The 25,985-nt window shown below is 34.1% G+C and overlaps 1 protein-coding gene across 1 annotated transcript; it reads right to left on the minus strand.

Moving 5' to 3' along the window:
- Positions 1-5,027: 5,027 nt before the first annotated feature.
- Positions 5,028-8,116, minus strand: LOC149847037 (Pentatricopeptide repeat (PPR) superfamily protein). Its single transcript, XM_089993057.1, has 3 exons — positions 5,746-8,116; positions 5,460-5,646; positions 5,028-5,314 (listed from the first exon to the last, which is right to left on the minus strand). Exon 1 carries the CDS (start codon positions 8,114-8,116, stop codon positions 5,822-5,824), a length of 2,295 nt encoding a protein of 764 aa, XP_089849183.1. The 3' UTR covers positions 5,028-5,314; positions 5,460-5,646; positions 5,746-5,821.
- Positions 8,117-25,985: the final 17,869 nt, after the last annotated feature.

Here is a 25,985-nt window from a genome sequence, read left to right on the forward strand (position 1 = left end):
CAAAAGAGAACTTTGATAATAATTTAATAAAATTATTCATGTATATATATTAGAATCATGCATATTTACTGTTTTACATTAGTTCATGCATTCTTACTTGTTCTGTTTCATGTGAGATATTGTCATTGCATGATAATTGCTTTTAAATGTCTGAATAGTAAATGGTTTATGAGATTGTTGTTTTATTTCCTCTAAATACTTGTATGAATTTTATTTATGTTGTTTCTTGCCTATTTAGATTTTTAGAGGAATTCGTACAAAGAATCTTTGATTCTTACCCAGTACTCCCTATTTTTACAGGATCTAGAGCTCAGTGATGAAGACAATTGTTATAGGAAGCCTACGAGACTGTGTGACTTATTTTTGTTATTCTTGGACAGTGTGGCTCTAGATTTCATTTTACTCCTGGTTTATGACATTTATTTATTGATTAATAAAGTTAGTTATTTGATTGGATAGTTTAATGTAAAGGTCACTTGTGGTTTGGAAGTTGTTAAGTCTGTGAGGCTCTAGATCCTTGGGTTTTAGTTTTCGAATTGTTTAAAAAAAACATTTTTCAATGGGGATGAGTTGTAGTCGTTACACTAATTTCTAGGCAATAAGTCAAAAAGGAAATAATAGTCAATTTCTTCGTTAGATTTTTGAATTTCAAAACCATTTTGTTCTTCAAGAAAGTTCACATTTCTTGAAACATAAAGTTTGTTATTTTGAATATCATAACATCTATAACCCTTTTGATTTTCACCACAACCAATAAAAGCACATTCAAGAGCTTTTGGTAAAAGTTTATCTTGTCTTTGAAAAAAAACAAAGCATTTGCAACCAAAAGTCCTCAATCTTTTAAAATTCGAAGATAGTTTGAACAATTTTTCAAAAGGAGAAACATTTTTTAAGGATAAGGAAGGCATTCGATTTATGAGATAAGTTGTGGTAAGAGCGGGTTCGGCCCAAAAATTATTTGAAACATTTTTAGAGACAAGAAAAGTCCTTGTTGTTTCAATGAGATGCTTATGTTTTCTTTCGGTAAGACCATTTTGTTGGAGAGTTTTTTGACAAGATCTTTGATGAATAATGTCATTTAGTTTAACTGTTTAAGTTAATTTTGAAATTCTTTTGCATGTATTCTCCTCCGGAATCGAATCTAAAAATGGCTATGTTGCTTTGAAATTGATTTTGAATAAGAACATGAAATTCTTTAAAGATGAAAAAGATATCAGATTTGTTTTTGATAAAGTAAACCCATGTGTATCTAGGAAAATCAGCAATAAAGACAACATAATATGAATATCCTCCTTCAGACAAAATGGGTGTCAATCCCAATACATCCGAATACACTATTTCAAATGGTCTTTTGGAAATAAAATTGATATGTGGATAAGGAAGAGAATGCATCTTTCCAAGGATACAATCATTGCAAGTAAATGCCTTTTAATTATAATTTTTTTTCAAAAAAGGAAAAGGATACAACTTGAAAATACTAGGGTGACCAAGACTTTTATGCCAAGTCCCAAGATCTTTAAATTGAACGAGATTACAAAAAGATTTGGATGACAAAGACAAAAAATCAATATAATATAGGTCTTTTCTTCTATGGCCTTGCCCAATCCGCTTCTCGGATCGGAGATCCTGCAGATAGCAATTGGTTGGTGAAAAAGAGACACTACATCTAAAATCGATAATTTGAGAAAGGGAGAAAAGATTTAAATTAAGTTTTGAAATTATTCTAATTTTTGAAACATGAAATTCTTTGTTTTGACCAAAAACTTTTTCAAGACTTCACATTCCTTCAACATCTAATGATGTTTCATCGGCCATAGAAACGAATGATTTAAAAGAATTAAGACTTGGTTTAGATAAAAGAGATGCATTCTGAGTCATATAAAAAGAGACACCCGAATCAAGAATCCAAGAAGACATACTGGGAGTTAATGAGATCGTGGTACCGGAGGTGGAAGGTATAAAAGAATTGATCCTCATGAATTGTTGGAGAGTTTTCGTAAGTTGAGCAATAGAGTTCTGTATGTCTCCATCTCTCTTTGAATCTTCATTTGAATTGCTTAGACAATCTTCAATGGAAGCCACCTTTCTTTTAAGTTTAGGACAATCCGGTCGAAGATGACTAATGGTGACAAATAAATTTTCTTCCTCTACTATTGTTATTTTTTCAAAAATGAGAATGTTTATATGTCCTCATGTTATTTCTCGATCTAGATACCGCATGGACCCCATCAATGTTTTTTTTAAGGGCCAAGCAAGTTTCTTCTTGGCATAAATCGATGAGTATTTCACTAAGAGGGGTAGAGACCCAATGAAGAAAGGACCCTCTTAGTTTTTCAAATTCAAGATGAAACCCCTGGATAAATTGAAAAAACCTCTCTTTTCATTTGCTCTTGCCTCATGGCAATAGCGCTTTCTTCCCATTTTGGTTCGAGAAGAGCAAGTTCATCCCATAACGGAGATAGAGTACTATAATAGTTTATAATGCTCATATCCGCTTGCTTGGTTCATCTTATTTTTTCTTGCAAAAAGAAATGCCTAGTAAGGTCTTTTTTAGTGTACATACCTTTCGTGAAGAACCATGCTTTGTTTGCCTTCTTGAATTTGGCAAGATTGACGCAAATTTTGAGTTTCATGTTATTCATGAACCATGCCAATATTTTGGCATGCTCACTTTCCTAATCTTCAACTTTAGATTGATATTCTTGAATAGCGTTGGCCTTCTCTTCTTCGTTCAAGGCTTTTTCTTCATTTCTCTCCTTTTTGGTGAGCTTCAATTGTGGTTCTAGAATGGTTTCACATACATATCCCCAAAGTCTCTTACCTTTGAGGTTGTTTTCTATGGCGGCCGCCCACATTCTATAGTTGGTTCCATTTAATTTGAATGAAATATCGATCTTTGTATCTTTGTCGGCCATCATGTAGGGAGTTGAAAAAGGACAAAAGTATGACACTTAAAATTACTCAAACGCAAGAAATAGTACCCCAATAATACTTTTACAAGAGAGCTTTGATACCATATAATGAAACACTAATGAAAAGAGGCAATGTCACTAAGTGACTAAGAAATGCACAAGCACACAAACAAAAGGCCACTAATGGGCAAAAATACAATAGGCCACAAAGTGGCAATTTGACAAACACACAATATAAGAGAGAGAGCTCTATAAGAATAGATAAAACTGTAATTGAAAAAAGCTTAAACAAGCTTACAATGAGGTGGGGCAAAGCCTCTTATTTATACACAAAAAGGAACCAAAAGGGGGCTCCCATAGAGTCGTTGGGAGCCCCTCCAATGATAATATTTATGACCGTTGGAGGGATTCAATGATTCTATGGTGGACCCTACTTCACATAAAGAAAAATAAATAAATAAAAAAGAAAATGCAAAAATAAAAATAAAGAGAAAAACATATCCCTAATGGATATGCATATTTACAAGTGAAAAAACCAATTTACCCTTAGTGGGTATTACAAAAAATATATATCTATATATATAGATAGACACACAGACATATATAAAATATATATGTATATATGTTTCTCTCTCTATATATATAACATTTATATATATTTTAACAACCCCACCCTTTCCACCATCGAACCATCCATTCCGGTTAGCGGTAGAAGAAGAAGGGTAAAGATGAGGAGGAAAAGGGTAGAGAGAGAGAGATGGCATACCTTATCACCATCTTCTCCTTCCTCTTTTGCTTCATCATCTCTTCTTAACCTCAAGAGAGAGAGAGAGAGAGAGAGAGATGGGGAGGGTTTTGACCCCCCCCCCCAACCATTTTGCTTTAAGTTTCATCTCATCCCCTATCTTTCTGTTTTTTAATATCGCCTCCCCCACGTCCATTTTTTAAATACCCGCCCCTTTTCACTTATTTTGTATATGTCTATAGATATGGATTCTAGATCCTCACCCAATCCCAATCCAAACCATATATATATATATATATATATATATATATATATATATATATATATATATATATATAGAGAGAGAGAGAGAGAGAGAGAGAGAGAGAGCATAGCTGCTTGAGCCCCTACTTAATCAAGCGGGCTGTTCATCGCACACTGGATGGGCGGTCATGCGCAAAAACAAAAACTTGTCAAAAAATGAGTTTTTCTGCTAAAATAGGCATTAGCGGCGCTTAAAAACCACAACTAAAGACTTAGGGACATGTGCATCATTACAAAATTGTAATGACACACACATCCTTTTGGACATTTCACGGCACTTTTTCAGCGACGCTCAAGGTCCCAGTTCCGCTAGGACCTTTAGCGGTGCTCAATAAGCGCCGCGTTTTGGGCAGAAAATTTGGCTTTTTTGAGCATTTTTATGCTTCTTTTTTTTTTGCGCTGGCACGGCCAGCTAGATCAAGTAGGTGCTCAAGCACCTACTCTCTCTCTCTCTCTCTCTCTCTCTCTATATATATATATATATATATATATATATATATATATATGTATGTATCACATATTAAAACTCCAAACCCTCTATACCCACACCCATGTGAGATAAAAGGCAAGGGTATCTTGATCTTGGCCATGGTGAATTAAGGTTCATCCTTAGAGGTCCTATTTTCTTCATCTTCCTAGCATTGTGTTTGCATTTTTCTTTTTTTTACTAAATATTTTCTTAACAGCAGAAGCATAGTTCAATAGAGTGAAGCACCATCAAACGAATTGCACATTGGTGAGCATATCTTGATTTCAGTTATTCTTGGTGACAGCTATCCTTGGAAGTTCAGGTTTTCCTGAACTAGCTCGCCTAACTTTCTCAATTCTTCACTTTATTGTTATTATTTTTGTTTTCTGCTAAATTTGTTCTTAACAGCAGAAGATTTGTTCAATATAGTTAGAGCATCATCAACTGGGTTACACATTGATGAGTCTATCTTGATTTCAGTTATTTCCAATGACAGTTACCCTTGGAGACCCAAGTTTTCTCAAATTAGCTCAATAACTTTTTCATTTATGCACTTCATTTCCTGCTAAAAGTGTTCTTTAGCAGCACAAGAATCATCTAAAAATATCATAATACTCTTCCATCAGCCCAATAACTTGCTGTTTGTTTAAATCCTATCAACTTAACTTAAAATGGAAAATACTTTGACAGTAAAGAGGCCAATCAATGACAATTTTGATAACTCACAACTGATTAATGTTACAGCTACATATGGTGAGACTTATCACAGCTGTGGTTTGCATAAGCTGAATTTGGAAAAAGACCAAACTGAACAAGACGAAAGAAGAATGGTACCCGCACAATCATGTTCAATTCAAACTTTGGCCAGCATGGTTTTGTTATGACCTGAAATAAAAATTGAAAATGTAATAAGAGTTAGCAATATAAGACACCATATGCAAAAGAATGACCTTGCAAAGAACTTAAGGTCCTGATTCCACAATAAGCCCTCAAGAAGTTTCTAATGAAACTTGCTAGGTACATAGTTTACCAAAGGAATTAAGCTACATCACATGCAGAAGCAGCCACTGTTGTGAAATTTAGGAATTGTAGAAGACCTGTCCTAGACAAATCTCAACCAGGAGATTTACAAGTTAATGTGCCTAGGATCAGGAACTGCTGAACTCCCACCAAATCCCCAAAGTCAAAATATCATTTGAGAATGCTGGCCATTTTATCTGTTCACAATATGCAGCAACCATTACATATTGTTAGAAAAACATGAACACAGATCATAGACGTTTAGAATGTAATATATAATCAATCAGTGATTCTACCTTCAAAATAACCTCTAAGCACAATTGCCATGAGAGTTCAAAAAATATGTCATTGCATCGCATACGCATTATACATCTATGCAATCCTTAGACGAGACCTGGCTTTAATTTGCTTCTTGCCTCTAATGCCATCATAAAGAAGCTCATAGGCACTATAAGTTATATTACCCTTCTTTAATAGTTCCTCCACAAGGATCTTGGGAGCTGCAACCTCTTTTTTGTCAGCTTTAAAGATAGTATTGACAACATCGGGAACTAAACCCCTGCTAACCATAACATGAATAATACCAACAGCTTCATGAACTTGATGATTCATGCAGAGACAGTTGATGACACGACCATATGTGGTTAATGATGGGATAAAACAATCACTCATCATCTTCACAAGGAATTTGTATGCTATAGCAGTTTCATCAGTTTTGCAGAATCCGTCAATCAAGACTTGGTAACTGAATTTATCTGGGGAGCATCCCTTGTCAACCATTTCATTAAATATTTTTTCAGCTTTCTGCACCATCAACTTTTTAGAATATGCATTTATTAGTATATTGTATGTAGCAGTGGTAGGAGAAACACTGAACTCCTCCATCTTCTTGAGAAGTTCATAGGCTCCCCCAAGGTCACCATTCTCACAGTGTCCATGAATTAGTGTGCTATAACTGACAACATCAGGTTTCAAACCATCATGTACCATTTTCTCAACTAACTCACCAGCTTCTTTTAGTTTGGATCCTTTACAAAGGCTCTCGATCAAAATGTTATATGTGATGACATTAGGAGCACATTCTCTGGCTATCATTTCTTTGAATATGTCCATAACATCATCAGTTTTCCCAGCCTTGCAGAGACTATTCAAGATACAATTATAGGTGATTGCATCAGGAGTAATATTATGAGTCCACATTCTATCAACCACCTCCATGGCTTTATCCAGCTCCCTCCTTTTGCAGTAGCCATCTATCAATGTATTGAATGTAAAAATATCAGGAAGATAGCCTCTAAGTATAGCATCATTCATAAGGTTGTTGGCATGGACAACATCCCTGCTTCTGCATAACCCACTTATGATTATATTATAGGTACAGATGTTAGGAATACAACCATTCTTTAACATTATGTTCACAATCTGTGCTGCCTCCAATATAAATCCTTGCTGACATAGGCCTTTTACAACTGCATTATAAACAACAACATCAGATTTCAAACCTTTGCTTGCTGCCTCTTTGAATATGTCAATCGCCCACTCTAGATCACCTTCATTGCATAAACCATTGATTAGAGAACAATATGTTATTCTATCAGGAATAAAGCCTTTGAAAATTGCATCATTGAGAAGCCTCAAAGCATTTTGTGACATTCCCATCTTGCAATACCCATCAATCACAGTATTATATGAGAAATCATCAGGAATACATCCTTGCTTCACCATCGTGTGCAGATAATTCTCTGCATCCACAACCTTCTGGGATTTGCATAGGCCAAGAATCATTGTGTTATAGGTGACAGTGTCAGGTTTCAGTCCAGTAGCAACCATAGCATCAAGCAAACTGCCAGCTTCTATCATATTCCCCTCTTTACAAACGCCTTGTATCAATATGTTGTATGTGAAAACATTAGGACAGACAGCCCTCTTGAGAATCTTACTAAGTAGTCTATTGCTTTCATAGACATCACCCTTCTTGCACAGAACATGTATCAGCTTATTAAAAGTAGCTATATCAGGGCAGATACCGCCACCTAGCATGTCAACAAACAAAGAGCAAGCTTCAATTTTATAATTCTCTGCATAAAGACCACCAACCACAGTACAATATGCAACTGCATTTATTTGACAACCTTGCTCTGGCATGTTCTTGAGAAGCCTAAGAGCAGCATGAGGTCTCTGAGTCCTACAAAATGCCTTGATCCTAATTGTAAAAGTATATGCATCAGGATTTATCCCCTTATCCAGCATTCTTAGATAAACTTTGTGGGCTTGATCAAAATACCGATAGTCGATCAGAATGTTCATTATAGCATTATAAGACCTAACGGATGGCTCGCAGCTGAAAAAATCCATCCTTTCAAACACATCAACAGCCTCTTGGAGCTTCCCTCGCCTACCATAGTTTCGCATGACACCAACATACACATCCTCATGTGAGCTTTGACTGTGAGGAGCATTCGTTCTCATTTCAGAGAGAATCTTTCCCATGGCTTCAAACTCACCACAGGAACCCAGTTTTTCTATCATACACTTGTATGTTAGCAAAGTATGCCTGAATCCCTGTTCCTTAGAAGCTAAATTAAACATTTCCAGTGCTCTAATGGAATCCTTCTGGTATTTCACAACGGCGGCTACATGCTTCGGAAGTAAACTGGGGGTTTTCATCGTGAAATTTTTCAACTTGAAAAAAAAAATCTTCTCACCAATAACCGCCCCTATTTCTCAATTGTCATTCGTATATTCACATTATAAGAAGAGACCATCTTTTTTGCTCCTCCGTTCTGAACCATAGATTATAAAGATTATCCACCATTATTTTCTCTGTGTACAGCCATGTATTTGTAGACGACAAAAAGAAGGACCAAACATTGTGCTTATTTCATTTGTTTTCCTCCATATATACAATCATAACTTTTCATTCAAAGAAGTACCGGCCAATTTTTTCTCCATTCTCAACCATTTCTTCAGAACATAAGAAGCACCCATGTGCAGAAACAGTATAATTTATACTGTCAGCATCAAAAGCTCGACACCAACCAAAAAAAAAATTGAAAAACAGGAAACAAGAGCAAGACCATCCCTGCCTTGCAGTCTTCATCTTTCAGAATCAAGCCGGAAACTGAAACTCTCTGCTCTTGGCCGTCTCAGCCCCAACAAACCCAAAACATGCATGATTCAGGGAAGGCACTTACCGATTTGAATGGAGCCAGCGGTCTGAGTCATGGTCCATGAACCGTGCTGCCCAGCTCAATTGTTTACCTACGCCCTGCGTTTTCATGCTTTTCTTTCTCTTCTTGCTCCACAGAAAATCCCACCCTTCTTCGGCGGTTCGGTCGTGGTCCGGAGCTCATACATGGATCCGACCAATTATTAAGATCCACATATTTGATCAAGAACGAATGCGGAGTGGTGTATATGGAGATCCTGGTCGGAATTGGTGAGTAAATACGATCTGGTTTGAGTCCAAATCCAGTCTAACCTCAACCATTTTTAGCTTGTCCACGTTAAAAGCCAAAAGGTTCTGCCCTCAAACACTAACCAGATCTGGAACATCATTATCGATGCTCGATTTAAACCTGAATCTCGATCTGGACCCACTTTTCAAATTTTGTATAAGATATTTAGTCAAGCCAGACCCGAGCTATGTCCAACAGACCCGCATTTTTTTCTCCCTACTGACACTGAGGATGCTTTCAATGGGTCGGGTTTGAGTTTGGATACCTGACCGAAGGGATCTAAAACATTAGATTTGGAAAGGGCAGGAGATAGGGCTGTCAATGTGTCGGTTTCTGTCTGATCAGGGTTTGCTCGAACCTTCCCAACTTTTAATTGGTCAGTTACGGATAGCCGACCGAGCTACGTTAGGTCATAAAAATGAATCTCAAACTCGATCCGTATAATGTAAAGGGTGTTTAAATGTATATTTACATTACACGATACATGTAAAATACTCTAGTCATGTGGGCCGGGTCAGATATCCCAGCAAAATTATATCCCAAACCTAACTCGCATATTACTCAGGCCAGATTCACATCACCCCGAATTGAAAGTTTACCCAGAATTCATGTTTCGGATATCCAACACAAACCCGACCCATTGACAACCCCGAGAAAAACCACATTATTTAGCACCTTTTTTTTATATTCCAGCTAGGGTTAGGCAGACCCCTATCAGTTATACAACCATACCATAGTGATTCGAACTTGCAACGTCCCAACACAATGTGACGTGCACTCAGTGCTCCTACCAGACAAGCGGAGCCCGTTGGAACATTATTTAGCACATTGTTTGACATAAAACTATTCAAATTTTATCTGATAAAGATCTGAATTCAAGGTACCTAAATATTTGACTCGGAAAAAAAAAAAACAGGAGAGGGAGACTTGAACTTATGTAAGATAAAAGCAATACTAGGTGGTTTGTGTTTTTTTTTTTCTTGTCTTTTGATACATAAGCTCAAGTTGGACTGACCCAGCTAGAGTATAGAAGAAAGTTAGGTTTTTTCGCAAAATGGTTTTTTCATCAATTTACAAAATAGTCAAATCCGCCCTTGCCTTTTTTTTTAACCCTTACAAATTAATTTATGAGGCTAACATCAGTTATATTTATTGAAGATAACCGTTAAGTGCAGGTAAATTGATAGTACTGCCCTTACGAGAGGACCATTTTACAAAACATGAGTTAGGTAGGGACTAAGTTGCAAATCACAAATTACATGATCTTCATCTTCCGTTGCCCAACTCAGTTTATAGTAATCAGAAAGAGAGAGAGATATTAGGATTTCACACCTAAGTGAGAGAAACCTTAATCCGCTTGAGAGCCACTGGGAGTGCAGCATAAAATGCCACCTGAGTGCTATTGGATTGCTGCTTGAGACTTGGGCGTAAGAGAGGGAGGGTTAAGGTGTTGGCAAAAGAGAGGTGAGAGAGGCTTAGGGTATAAAAAAAGAAGGGTGAGAAGAGGGTTAGTGTAACGACCCAAACCGGGGCCTCTCAAGCCTAGGTTCGTGGATGTTAATTTTTAGAAAAAAATTACCAGAATAACCTAAAAAATTATGGCATTTTTTTAAAATAATAATGTCTATGCATTCATCAATAGAAATAACAATGATGATCATCCAAACAAAAGTACTCAATTCACATAAACCCATAAAAAAGAAATATAGAGATGAAGTACGATACTCCAAGTACTTTGATGTCTGATAGCAATCGAGTTTAAAACATAACCTACAATTGTAATTAAGTGAGAGTGAGTCTACAAATTAGCAAGTTCACATTTACAAATAAGACATGACTGTTACAATTGTAGTGATCTCTAAGCTCATAATCTTAGTTTAGTTTGTTAACTAAGCACAGATGTTATTTATGAATTTTATCTGCTTTTACTGATTATCTATCTTCATTTTCAAAGTAGACATTCATATTCTACTCTAATCGGTTATTTCGAAAATAACATTTTTTAGTGTAGCAACCTACGTAGACAACTCAGAGTCTACGGTGTTGGCCAGACATATGAACCACTCACAACAACATAGTTCAAATTAGTTCAAACTATTGACTCACAATCGTTGTAGCGTTGCTCGTCAGTTGCAATCTGAGAACCTCAAAATGCTCATTGATAGCTAGCCGAAGAGCCGAAGAGCCCAAGAGGTTATACTTTCCCTCAAGGTGTTCGATGAGTTATACCTGCCTGCATGGTTTGTGGTTCATGCTATATCCTACATGTGTCTATTGAGCAATGTTTTTAACCCCTAAGGGTTATTATTCATAAGCAAATTCTAAGGTACAAGCAAGGTACATATACCCTAGACTATGTCTCTCCTAGTAGAGTTTATTATCATACTCTGCAGTGTTATCTTATGTGCATTATTTTTTTAGCTTTCATTTCTCAGCATTAATATATTATACAATAACCAATGTATGTTCACTAACTACTCTTAACATGTAATAACAGACACATCATATTTCTAAGGATAACGACCTATCACAGAGTTAGTTCATCATGTTCACAATACTTACAATGCCCCTAAAGGCATAAGTGTGACATTCTCAAGACAAAACTCTAAAATTCTACTCTCATTTTTCAAAATCAAGCATTCATATTTTGCAACATTTTTACATGCATCAATGTCATGATTATAGATCATGCATATATTTTGCATTTTATTCATACTATTTTATGCATGATCCAGTGAAAAACTGCATTAAAAACTCATTTTTATCGGTGTTTTTGAAAAACTACTTTGAAATTAAAAATTTCATAAAATCGCATATTTCAAAACCTTCCCTGCATTGTTTAGTGTTTTGTTTAGTTTAAAAGTTTTTAATTTATAGTTTAATTACATTAAGAATTAATTAACTAATTGTAATTAGTTTAAAAGAGCATCTTTTGAAAAACATGTTTTTAAAGAAGACCCTTTTTGGAATTTATGAAAAAAATGGACTTCCGTAAAAAAATGTGTTTTGACCTAATGCTTAGTATAAATAATATTTTTTCATCAAGAACCCATGTTTTTTCCTTCAGAGAAAATGCAGGCATTTGTCTCCATTCCCCTCTTCTCTTCTTCCCCCATTTCACTCTTAGTTGGTTTCTCTCTCGGTCCTACCAAACTATAACTTAAAAACTTCTAAACTAAAATCACATATTTGAGTTCATAATTCACTTCACTCCAGTGACCATTTTGTACCATGGTTTTGAAAGAAAGCCCAGCAACGTGGTGGTCAGGTAAAAGTAGGTGGAGTTGTTTTTGAAATATGATCAACATGTAAGAAAACAGAAGGCTCTGATAACCTAAAGAAGTAGATTTTTGAAAAAAATATAAGAAGCAAACATTATTTTCAATCAAACCTAGATTAAGGAGGATTGTATTTGACCTAAGTCTATGTGAGCATGAATAATGCTTCATCAATCGGTCATATCAAACTATGCATAAGTCTACATGCAATCCATGTCAACTGGGTTTGAATCTAGGCTCCTAGGTTTACAAGATATAAAGTTGACATTATAGAACATGATTTTCACAAGTCGAATAGAACAAAGTACAAGATTGATCAGGCAAAGACAGGTCCCGTCTTGGTCGACAAACCTGTTATCATTGCAAAATTTTACTTTTGTAAGTCAAATTGACCTTTGAAAAAGATTTTGAAAATAACTCACCTCTATTTTAAAATGCAAGATAATTCTGAAGAATGGGACTCGTCTGTCTGTACGAGGTTCAATCGTTCTTGGTGCCATAACCAAGGGTAATCAAACCAAGGATCAATCATGTGTTTTGCTTTGCTCAATTTATCTAAATTGATGTTCTATTCCTAAATGCATAAAGAATCAGGCATGTGCTATGAATTTCAGAAAATATAGATTGAAAATATGATGTATGCTTCAAATATTGGAAAATACTTGGAAAAAGAACATTTTGAAAATCATGAATCACATTGGAAAATGCTTTTTGAAGAAAAGGAAAATCGATTTCTGAAGAAATCCTGAGATTTTGAGGAAAATCGATTTTTGGAGGAAACTTGAATGATTTTTTAGAAAATCGATTTCTCTGAAATGGAATTAGAAAAAGGGATGGGCGTGTGGCCCCATGAGATTCTTTTCATGATGCACTTTAACCTAGATGATGCATGAATGCAATTTGAGAAAATATTTTTTGAAGAATTTTGAGAAAAATCTTTGAGAAAGAGATTTTTGTGCCTTATAAAATTTAGATGAAATAAATTCTTTACATATCTCTAACTATGGCCACAAATATGTATTGAATACATCTCATTTAGTTTTAAAAGAAGAAAATACATAGAAAATTTTGGAAAATATGCTACGGTTTCTGAAAATACCTAAGAGTGTAGGTTGTTTGTGGCTTAGAAAAAGATGATAAATTTGGGTTTTGTTCGTATTCTTACTATGACTACAAATATAAAACTCACCGAGTTTATCAACTCCTTAGAAGCTAGTGCACGTGCCATTCGTGTAGACCATTTTGGATTTGAATATGCATGAATCATCATCCATCACACATTGACATTTATATATAAAAAAGTAAACTATATGCAATGCAACCCTATTCTAAGCAGGAAATTAATAAATTTGTATTACAATGTTTACAATTACAATTTACATAAAAAAGAAATAAAATAAAATACACTCTTGAATATCCCTGCAAAACTAACAAACTCATTAGTAGAGATATGTCAGTTTTTCTAGATTTATCCAGTAATATTTGGAAATAGCTAGATTTATCTGTATCTAAGCCTTTTTTATACTTTTCTGAGATAAACATAATAAAAGATTTTATAAAATTGAATAAATAATAAAGATAAACAACTTTGAAATTTGGAATTTTAGTAAAAATGACCAAAATGCCCCTAAAAACAAGACTATGGCCTTGAAATCATGGTTTTTAGAAAAGACTTTTGTAAAACTTTTGATTTGGAGATCAAACAGATTCAAATCAACACCAAATTGGGTGTGGAGAACCCTAGCATGATTATAAACATGATCAAACCCTAAAAATATAAACTTTTTATAAAAAAATCAAAATATCATGAAAATAGCAGTTTTTGCTCGTGTTTCAGTTGAATTGGAACTCCGTGGGCATCTTGTTTTTGTGATTTAATCAAATAATATATCAAATAAATTATAAAATTCACAAAAATTGACATGGATACTTATAATAACTTTAAAATTAAAATGCAATTAAAAAATATATTTTTGGTATGATTTTGACATGAAAATTAAATTAAAATATGAAAATATGCAATTTTGCCCATGGGCACGTACCTGTCACAGTGTGAGGCTCAAATTGGGTATCAAAATGCTATAGAAATTTATAAAAATTTACAGAGATATACTAGACATACAAAAAAAATCTTTTTTTACAGATCGGCAAAGTCATTTTTGGTTCGGCAAATAACATTCCGACAATTTACGCTTGATTCCGGCGAATATATAACAAGTTGAAATAGACACATCCGGTTTTGGGTGCAGTAAAATATAGCAAACAGGGTTAAAAAATTATAATTTTTTCATAGATGATAGTGAATACACAGATGAAAATGCTCCTTTTTACGAATCATTGATCGGATCTTCGGTTCGGGAGATATGATCTGTACAAGTTGATATAGGGTTTAAACAAGGCATAATGAGCTTTGTAAGACAGATTCTGCTTTCTGACAGGCAAAATAGAAATCGACCATAAAAAATCTAAAAATTTTACAGGATATACTAGACCTCGTGACTAATGCACTTCAACTTACTGATCGTTGATCAGATCTCTGTTGAGGGAGATATTATTCTGACAAACCATTCCTGATTTCACATAGAGTTTTCACGGTTCAAGAAGCATAGTTCAGTTTTTTATTTTTTTAACAGAGTTACATAACTCAAAATAATTCAAATTTTTTATGAAAAATTACTGAAATATGCACAATTCTACCCTAAAAATCATATTTTTTGACAGAAAAGCAAACATAAAATAACGTTGTTCCAGCATGCCCAGGATCAAGAATTACAGATTATCGATAATGCATAGATAAACATAATCTAATCATGAAAAATAATAAAGAAAATAGGTAAATAACACAAGGAATTTGGATTTAATGCTTGAATGAGTAAAACAAATATAAGAATGATAAAAAAAATAAAAAAAATTAGGAAAAGCATGGTTGGAATTCGATTTAGCCTTTGAAAGAGGAATTCAATCCATAGAAGGATCAAGTCTCATCTTTTATTTGGCGTAAACATAAAAAACGATAATCCTAACTGTTTCAATGGATTAAAAATGTGAAAATCATCTTCACGCAGCATTGGATTGCTTTCTTGAATCATCTTCATGGTTCTTGAACAAAAATGAGGCTCAAATCCCACATCAATGGGGGCGACAATGAATAAAACATACAATAAAATGATAAAAAGTAAATAAAATAATGAAAAAAAACTGGAAGGGGAGCTTACCTTGGGGCTGCTGCTCCAATGGAGGAAGGAGTGGTTGTTGGAAGAGAGAGAGGGAGCAAGAAAGTGTTACGACAATGAAGCCATACATGATACTTCAAGTACAAGGTTTTGATGATGAGCAAGTGGAATCAACTGTATTTCAGCTAAGGCTATGAAGAAATTGAAGAATTCGATGAAGAATCTTTGAAGACTAGTGTGCAAATGTTTAATTCATTAAAAGTCTTAGATTTTTGTAAGAGCCTTACTTAGAGTGCATATTTAGGTTGCATTTCACCTTAAAAGTCTTTAGAAAAACTTTTCTAAAAGAAACACTCTTGAAAATCTTTTTAGAAAACTCTTTTCTTAAATTTTCATGTTTATTAGTCGACCAATCGACTTACCAGTCGACTAATCCTTTCGCGCCATATTTTCTAAAAAGTCATTTTGTCAAAATTAGTCGACCGAAGGTTTTATCAGTCGACTGGACAGAATGTCTGTTTTCTGGAAAATTAGCAGCAGTCGACTAATGGTTTTATCAGTCGACTGAACATAACATGTGTTTTCTGAAAATTTAGCAACAATCGACTAATGCTTTTATCAGTCGACCGAACAGAATGTTTGTTTTTCAGAAGATTTTAGCAGCAGTCGACTAAAAGGTTTTTCAGTCTACTGATGATATTATCAGTCGACTAATTTTTCTCTAGTCAACTTAGTTTCAAAAGTTCAGATTTCCAAACGGCTCGATTAACAGATCAGTCGACTGACGATAACTGTCAGTCTACTAATAACTAACTATTAGTCGACTAACTGATGTTTCAGTCGACTAATTTTGTCATTTTCCTGAAACTTCAAAAAGGCGTGTCTTTTTGTTTTTCAAACGTTTTGATCGCTCAAAATGGACAGTTTTGACACCTTTTCATACCCTCAACGTATGAAAAACTTTAACTATAAATATGAGTGCATTTTACACTCAAAACAACAAGAATTCAATTAATTTGAATCATTTACTTATTGTTTTTCACTCCTATTCAGTCAAGTATTTGTTTTCTCACTCACTTGATATTTTTACTTCAGTTTTTCACTCAAATCACTTTGAGAGATAGTGAATTCGTGAGTAGAGTATTTCAACAACCTCAAAAGCCAATTGCATCTCATTCGCATTAAAAAAAAAGGCTTATAGGTTGTATTGTAAGTTGTTATTTCTTTTCTGTAAAAAGAAGGACTCCTTGGTGTAAAGGAGTTGTTTGCTTTCAGTAGGGTTGTTACTGAAAGTGGGACCGGTTTTGGTCTGTGTGATCTTGTAGTTTACAAGGTTGATAGTGAAAATCTCAAGCGGGTTTTGCTTGGGGACTGGATGTAGGTCGGGTTAGACCGAACCAGGATAAAATCTTGTGTTCTTTGTGTGTTTGCTTTTCGATTTGCAAAATCTTTCAATATTCCGCAGACAATTTTTAAAAGCACTATTCACCCCCCCCTCTAGTGCTCGTTGCCTCGATCCTAGTGCACTTTCATTTGGTATCAGAGCACAGGTTTGCTATTACTTTGATTTGACCATCATCTAGCATGGCAACTACAACATCTCAGCACAAAGAAGGAAGCTCATCTGTTCGTCCTCCTCTCTTCGACGAAACAAACTATGGATACTGGAAAGTAAGAATGACAATATTCTTGCAATCCATGGATCTCGAAATCTGGAGAGTTGTTTCAGAAAAGTACCAAACTCCATCAACTGATTTCAACCAATGGACCGATGATGAAAAGAAGACTGTTTCACTAAATGCCAAAGTCATGAATGCATTGTACTGTGCCGTTGACAAGGTAGAGTTCAATCGCATTTCTCAATGCTCTACAGCAAATGAAATATGACATACTCTTCTCGTGACTCACGAAGGTACGTCAAAGGTAAAGAAATCTAAAATTGCTTCTTTAGTTCATAAATTTGAATTGTTCAAAATGAAGCAAAATGAATCTATATCGGACATGGTAACTAGAATGACCGATATAACTAACACTTTTAAATCCCTTGAAAAAAAATATTCACAAGTGGATTTAGTCAGAAAGATTCTAAGGTGTTTAACTCCTAAATGGGAGAGAAAAACCACTGCTATTGAAGAAGCAAATGATCTTAACACTCTCATTCTTGAAGATTTGGTTGGTAAACTTATGGCATATGAAGTCCAACTTCAAGACAGACAAAAAGAAGAGCCCAAGAAGAAATCTCTTGCTTTTAAGGCTACTTCTGACTCAGAAAATTCAGAAGAAGATAAAGATGAAGATATTGCCATCATCACAAGGCAATTCAGAAGATTCATCAAAAAGGGAAGATTTTAAAGAAAGGTAAAGAAAGCAGATTCTTCTAATCCCAATGAAGTTAAATGCTTTAACTGCAAAAAGGCAGAACATATCAAGAAAGATTGTCCTCTTCTCAAAATCAAGCCCAAGGACCAATTCAAGAAGAAAAAGGCATTTCAAGCATGTTGGGATGATATTGACTCCTCTTCCAATGAAGAAACAAATGAAGAAGTCGCCAACATGTGTTTTGTAGCACAAGAAAATTTGGTAAGTCAATTTGACTATGATGAATTATTTGAAGCATTCAATGATTTATATGCTAAATTTAAGAGTCTAAGTTCTAAAAATAAAGAGTTAAAAACTGAAAATTTAATTCTTGGCTCTCAAAATAAAGTGTTACTTCAAGAGATAGAATATCTCAATAAGGAAAACTCTTGCCAAGCATTTGAAATAAAAGAAATTGGAGTTAGAACCAATCTCTTACAAAAAGAAATATCTAGTCTAAAAGAAAAATCAAATGATCTTCTTTCCATAGTGACCAAATTCACAAATGGTCAAGAGAATCTAGAAAAACTTCTTGGTTCTCAAAGATGTTTGGTTAATAAAACTGGATTGGGATATAGTTTCTTTGATACTCAAAATAGACCAAACTATGTGGTGAAAAATCAAAGACATTATTCTCAACCATTTGTTCATAGAACTAAACTTTCTAGTTCTAATAGAAATGCATCTAATCATGATGCTTATTATTCCAGACATGATTATCCTAGACATGATTATCCTAGACATGATTATTCCAGACATGATAAATCCTTTTATAGAAAGAATATTTATTATCAAAGGAAACCAAAATCCAAATGGATATGGGTTCCTAAGACTAACTCTCATGGACCCGAAAATAGAAAGGGGTCAAATGCTCTATTTTCTAATTTTGTTGTAGGTACACAACATAAGAAGCAAATGGATATTGGACATCGGTTGTTCTAAACATATGACTGGAAGGCCGGAGTTATTTTCCACCCTCCAAAATAAGGATGAAGGAACCGTCACCTTTGGTGACAATAACAAGGGAAAAGTAATAGGTATTGGTAATATTGGTAATCCAAAATTTCCCTTGATAGAAAATGTTCTTTTAGTAGATGGTTTAATGCATAATTTAATATCTATTAGTCAATTATGTGATAAAGGTTTTCATGTTTCTTTTGAAAATGATTTATGCTTAATTTTTGATTTTCAATCTAAAAAGATCATTTTTAAAGGTAAAAGAAGGAACAATGTGTATGAACTATATCTAGATGAATTACCCACTTTTAATGAAAAATGTCTTATTGTTTCAAATGAAATTCAATGGTTATGGCACAAGAGACTTGGACATGTTAACTTTAAAATTATTTCAAAGTTATCCAAGAATGATCTTGTAAGAGGCCTACCTAGAATACCATTTAAGAAAGATCACTTATGTGATGCTTGCCAAAGGGGTAAACAAATCAAAAGTTCTTTTAAAGCAAAAGATATAGTCTCAACAAAACGTCCTCTTGAACTTTTACATTTAGATCTATTTGGACCATCTAGAATTCAAAGTTTGAATGGTAGCAAATATGCTTTTGTTATAGTAGATGATTATTCTCGGTTTACATGAGTAATTTTTCTAAAAAGCAAAAATGATGCTTTTTTGAAATTTTCTAAACTTTGTAGAAGAATTACAAATGAAAAAGCTACATCTATTATTAAAATTCGTAGTGATCATGGTGGTGAATTTGAAAATGAATCTTTTCTAAAGTTTTGTGATTTACATGGTATATCTCACAACTTTGCTTTTCCTAGAGCGGCTCCTCAAAATGGAGTTGTTGAAAAAAAGAATAGAACTTTGCAAGAATGTGCTAGAACCATGCTTCAAGATAAAAATTTACCAAAATACTTTTGGGCTGAAGCAATTAATACAGCATGTTATGTCTTAAACCGTGTTCTTATTCGACCAATTTTACATAAAAATGTTTTGAATTGTATTATGATCGTATACCAAAGATCTCATATTTCAAAATTTTTGATAGTAAATGTTTCTTGTTAAATACCAAAGATAATCTTGATAAGTTTGATTCAAAATCAGATGAATCAATATTTCTTGGATATTCTTCTAGAAGTAAAGCTTATCGTATTTTCAATAAAAGAACATCTTGTATTGAAGAATCTTTACATGTTGCATTTGATGAGAATTGTGAGCAGGTTATACCTCTAAGCGAAGGAGAAGAAGTAATACTTCAAGAAGAACCCTTGATAGAGAGTACTTCTCAAGAAAATATTTCTCTTCAACCGGTTTGGAAAGAAGTTCTTAATCATCCACATGAACAAGTTATTGGTGAAATAAAGAGTGGTGTCCAAACTAGAAGGCAATTAGAAAAATATATTGCAAATGTTGCTTTCATATCTAAATTAGAACCAAATAATATCAATGAGGCTTGTAATTATGAATTTTGGCTTTTGGCCATGTCTGAAGAACTTAACCAATTTACTAGGAATGATGTTTGGGATCTAGTTGATAGACCAAAGGATCATCCAGTAATTGGAACAAGATGGGTCTTTCGAAATAAGCTGGATGAAAATGGTGAAGACATTCGTAACAAAGCAAGGCTAGTAGCACAAGGCTATAATCAAGAAGAAGGCATAGATTTTGATGAAACCTATGCACTAGTGGCTCGATTAGAGTCAATTCGAATGATGCTTGCTTTTGCTAGTTACATGAACTTCAAGTTATATCAAATTGATGTTGAGAGTGCATTCTTAAATGGACACATCAATGAAGAAGTTTATGTAGAGCAACCTCCAGGCTTTGAAAATGAGAAATATCCAGAAAAAGTCTATAAATTGAAAAGAGCTTTGTATGGACTCAAACAAGCACCAAGAGCGTGGTATGAAAGACTACGAAATTTTCTAGAACAATCTGGTTTTTCCATTGGTCGGGTAGACTCCACTTTATTTATTAAAAATCTTAATTCAGATATTCTTATTGTGCAAAATTATGTTGATGACATAATATTTGGTTCTACTAACGATTCTCTTTGTAAAGAATTTGCTAAAGCTATGCAGGAAGAGTTTGAAATGAGCTTGATGGGTGAATTAAACTACTTCCTTGGACTTCAAATAAAGCAAACTGAAGAAGGAATCTTTATCAATCAGGCTAAGTATACAAAAGAACTTCTCAAGAGATTTGGGATGGACTCATCGAAATCAAGAAGGAATCCTATGAGTACTACTTCTCTTGATAAAGATGAAAATGGTAAAAGTGTAGATACTAAGCTCTACAGAGGTATGATCGGATCTCTATTATACTTAACTGCTAGTCGACCTGATATTATGTTTAGTGTGTGTATGTGTGCAAGATTTCAAGTTAATCCAAAGGAATCTCATTTAACTGCCGTAAAACAAATTCTTTGTTATTTGAAAGATACTTCAAATTTCGGTTTGTTTTACCCAAAATCATCTTCCTTTGATTTAGTTTCATATAGTGATGCAGATTTTGCAGGAAGTAAATCTGATCGCAAGAGTACTAGTGGAACTTGTCATTTCTTAGGAAATTCCTTAGTCTCTTGGTTTAGTTAAAAGCAAAATTCAGTATCACTCTCAACAACTGAAGCTGAATATATAGCGGCTAGTTTAGCATGTTCACAAGTACTTTGGATGAAACAAACCTTAAAAGATTTTGGTTTGAATTACTTCACAACAACTATTTATTGTGATAACACTAGTGCTATAAATCTTTCAAAAAATCCTATTTAGCACTCAAAAACTAAGCATATTGAAGTTAGACATCATTTTTTAAGAGATCATGTGTTAAAAAGAGATATTTCGTTAAATTTTATTTCCACTAAAGAACAACATGCCGATATCTTCACTAAACCTCTTAAAAATGAAGATTTTATGAGAATTAGGAGAGAACTAGGTATTTGCTCATTTTTAGATTTGTAAAAATGTTGTTTTTTTAACAAAATCTCAAAATCGCACTTTATTAGTCGACCGATAAAGTTTTAGTCGACTGATGTTTTAGAATTTTAGAATGAATCGCACCATATTAGTCGACCGATATATTTCTAGTCGACTGATGATATTTTTAGAATGAGTCGCACACTTTTTTAGTCGACCGATAAAGTTTTAGTCGACTAAAATTTTTAAATGAAGGGACCCGATACCCCTTGGATTTATTTTTTTTACCCGTTCTTTTTAAAATAGACATTGTTTCACTTCGTTTTCGTACCTTTTCGTTTTTCTTAAAAACAAAACCCTTAAAACAAAAACCCTCTTTCTCTTTTGCCTCTCTCTCTCTTCCGAAAAACCCTCGGAGTGTCGTTTGATCCCATCTTCGCCGGGATTTTCTTGTCGTGACAAGGAGACGCTAGAGTCTTCTGGCCGTGATCTTGAAACGCCAGAATTCTCTTGCAGTAACTGGCGCATCTTCAAAACATGCCAGAACTCTCTTGTCGTGATAGTGTATTTTCCGCCATTGCTGGAATCCCCTTGTGGCAGCCTTCACACTCGCCGTCAGCCATCGTATCTTCTGTTTCTGTTTCACAACGCCGGACATCGTTCTCATTCTGCCGGAAATCGTTTAAAAGTCGACATTTTTTGGTAACTCTGTTTTTAACCATGCCTCGTACGAAGTCTGCATCTGTAAAAGGTTTAGGTTCTCCTCCTCCTACACCTACTTCAAGACATGGTTTTTCACTCAGATTACTCTGAAATCCTCTTTTGTATGATACTTTTGGATCAATTTCTGTACTACCTATTTTACCAGACTGAAATGTTCTATTTCACTTATTTTCTCGTTACAACATAAGAGAATTATTTCTTGGAATTTCACATCTCTTTGATGCTTGTGCAGATACTCTTCACTATCCTTTTCTTATTCACTTGTTTTACACGAATTTACAAATGGATCATGAAACTGGAATTTTGTCCTCTCTTGTTCGTGATGTTGAAATCGAGTTTGATTCGAAACTACTTGGAGAAATTCTTGAAATTCCACCTTCAGACACTCTTTTCAACACTATTGAATTAAATGATGAAAGAGTTTTTGAACAAATTCTTCTTCCAGGCGCACCTCACTGCCCTCCTTTCAAAAATACTAATCTTCAAACTCGTGCACGCATTGCTGGACGAATCCTTGCCCATAATGTTCTACCTAAAATTGGTTCTTTTGATTATTATTCCACAGATCTTTCTACGGCTCTTTATGTTTTATTTGGAAAAATTTCTGTCAACTGGGCCAATGTGTATTTTACAAATTTGTGGAAACAAAAACCATTTCTTTCTTATGGTTGTCTTTTAACTCGTATTTTTAGACATTTCAAAGTTCCCTTAACAAATGAAAAATGTATTGAGCAAAAAGAGTTCTTTGATCAAACTATTTTTAAAAGAATGAAAATTAAATATCCGCCTCCTTTAAATGTTGATCAAATTGAACCATCTGATTCTACTGAACCATCAATTTCTGAACCTTCACCTTATGCGACACCTTCATCTTATGCAAAAAGAAAGAAATTTTCGACCAATCAAGACAATGATGAAGTTATGCAGAGACTGGAAGCTTTGAAGCTGCATCAACACACTTTTCGTGAAGATGTAACTCAACAACTATCTTCGATTCAGAAAGAGATTACTTCAATCAAGGATTTGCTCAACTCACTTTTCTGAACTATGTTGTCTAAACTTTCATACTTTATGGGTTGTAATATTTTAAACTTGTATCGTTATTTTGCTTATGCTATTTTTGCCCTTACTCTTTTTTATTCTGACAAAGGGGGAGAAAAAGATAAAATATAGCATTACATTGAATTTGCAGGAGATCTTGCAAGAGAAATGCGAAATTAGGAGAAAAGGATAAAATGCATAAAGTAATGATGAATGAAAATGCAAACCAATCAATATGTGATATATGTGCTTTAAATGTGCTAACTTTTAATGTTTTGCAGCATATTGATAGGGGGAGTAAAATCTCCATCTATGTATCTAAATGCTTCATCTTTGATTAAGTTTGTCATCATAAAAAATGGGGAGATTGTTACAACAATGAAGCCATACATGATACTTCAAGTACAAGGTTTTGATGATGAGCAAGTAGAATCAACTGCATTTCAGCTAAGGCTATGAAGAAATTGAAGAATTCGATGAAGAATCTTTAAAGACTAGTGTGCAAATGTTTAATTCATTAAAAGTCTTAGATTCTTGTAAGAGCCTTACTTAGAGTGCATATTTAGGTTGCATTTCACCTTAAAAGTCTTTAGAAAAACTTTTCTAAAAGAAACACTCTTGAAAATCTTTTTAGAAAACTCTTTTCTTAAATTTTCATGTTTATTAGTCGACCAATCGACTTACCAGTCGACTAATCCTTTCACGCCATATTTTCTAAAAAATCATTTTTGTCAAAATTAGTCGACCGAAGGTTTTATCAGTCGACTCGACAGAATGTCTGTTTTCTGGAAAATTAGCAGCAGTCGACTAATGGTTTTATCAGTCGACTGAACAAAACATGTGTTTTCTGAAAATTTAGCAACAGTCGACTAATGCTTTTATCAGTCGACCAAACAGAATGTTTGTTTTTCAGAAGATTTTAGCAGCAATCGACTAAAAGGTTTTTCAGTCTACTGATGATATTATCAGTCGACTAATTTTTCTCTAGTCGACTTAGTTTCAAAAGTTCAAATTTTCAAACGGCTCGATTAACTGATCAGTCGACCGACAATAACTGTCAGTCTACTAATAACTAACTATTAGTCGACTAACTGATGTTTCAGTCGACTAATTTTGTCGTTTTCCTGAAACTTCAAAAAGGCGTGTCTTTTTGTTTTTCAAACGTTTTGATCATTCAAAATGGATAGTTTTGACACCTTTTCATACCCTCAACGTATGGAAAACTTTAATTATAAATATGAGTGCATTTTGCACTCAAAACAACAAGAATTCAATTGATTTGAATCATTTACTTATTGCTTTTCACTCCTATTCAGTCAAGTATTTGTTTTCTCACTCACTTGATATTTTCACTCAAATCACTTTGAGAGATAGTGAATTCGTGAGTAGAGTATTTCAACAACCTCAAAAGCCAATTGCATCTCATTCGCATTCAAAAGAAATGCTCATAGGTTGTATTATAAGTTGTTATTTCTTTTTTGTAAAAAGAAGGACTCCTTGGTGTAAAGGAGTTGTTTGCTTTCAGTAGGGTTGTTACTGAAAGTGGGACCGGTTTTGGTCTGTGTGATCTTGTAGTTTACAAGGTTGATAGTGAAAATCTCAAGCGGGTTTTGCTTGGGGACTGGATGTAGGTCGGGTTAGACCGAACCAGGATAAAATCTTGTGTTCTTTGTGTGTTTGCTTTTCGATTTGCAAAATCCTTCAATATTTCGTAGACAATTTTTAAAAGCACTATTCACCCCCCCCCCCTCTAGTGCTCGTTGCCTCGATCCTAGTGCACTTTCAGAAAGCAATGAGAGAGAGAGCATGGGTTGACCCCTCCTTGGAAGCCTCTTTATATAGATTTTTTTTCAAGCCTTAATTAGAAAGAGTTCTAATTATTAAAGAGATAAATCAAATGGAAGGGGCAATTTCTCGTGGGAAGCCCTAATTGAACTAAGTTTGACTAAACCTAATTAATTCTAATCTAACTAGAATCCTAATAAATCTATCCAAATGTGGTGCCACCCATGTGGGCCCCATTTGGTTTTAAAAATGATTTTTAAAATCAAGGGTTAAAAATGTTAAAAAAAAGAAGATAAAATCAAAGGTTAAGATCGAAGTCTTAAACTAACTAAAAGACCAAAATGAATTAAAAATTCCTCCAATATGGCGCTACCTAAGTGGGCTCATTTGGGTTTTCAGAAAACAATTTTAAAACTTTGAACATAAATGGGTTAAAAAAAAATTCATAAACTTCAAAAGGAAAACTAACTAATATATATTTTTTGGAATATAAAAGATGTGAAATGAAATGAAATTGAAAATTAGGGGTTTTCACCCCTGCAGGGTGGGCCTTGCTTGAAGAAAGTTGAAAATTGATTTGAAAATCAAGTTTTTGAAATAAAGGGTTTTAAGAAAGAAAGTTTGAAAACAGAACCGAGGTTCTAAATCAACTGAAGTCCTAAATGGATTGAAACTCTTCCAGATGTGGTGCCAATTATGTGGGCCCCACATCAAGGTTTTGAAAAAGTTGAAATAAAGACTGAAAAGGGTTTTGAAACAGAGTTGAAATTACCAGATAAGAATCAGAAATTTTGAAAACAGAGTTCTAAACTAACTGAAACTCTGGAACAAAGTCCTAAAATTTTGA

Source organism: Nuphar pumila, chromosome 2 (genome assembly GCF_984573655.1).
Source record: "Nuphar pumila chromosome 2, dmNupPumi1.hap1.1, whole genome shotgun sequence".
NCBI lineage: Eukaryota > Viridiplantae > Streptophyta > Magnoliopsida > Nymphaeales > Nymphaeaceae > Nuphar > Nuphar pumila.

What these genes read in the sequence shown, in the direction of transcription:
- LOC149847037 (XM_089993057.1), bottom strand. Translation starts at nt 8,116, where the DNA reads ATGAAAACCCCCAGTTTACTTCCGAAGCATGTAGCCGCCGTTGTGAAA.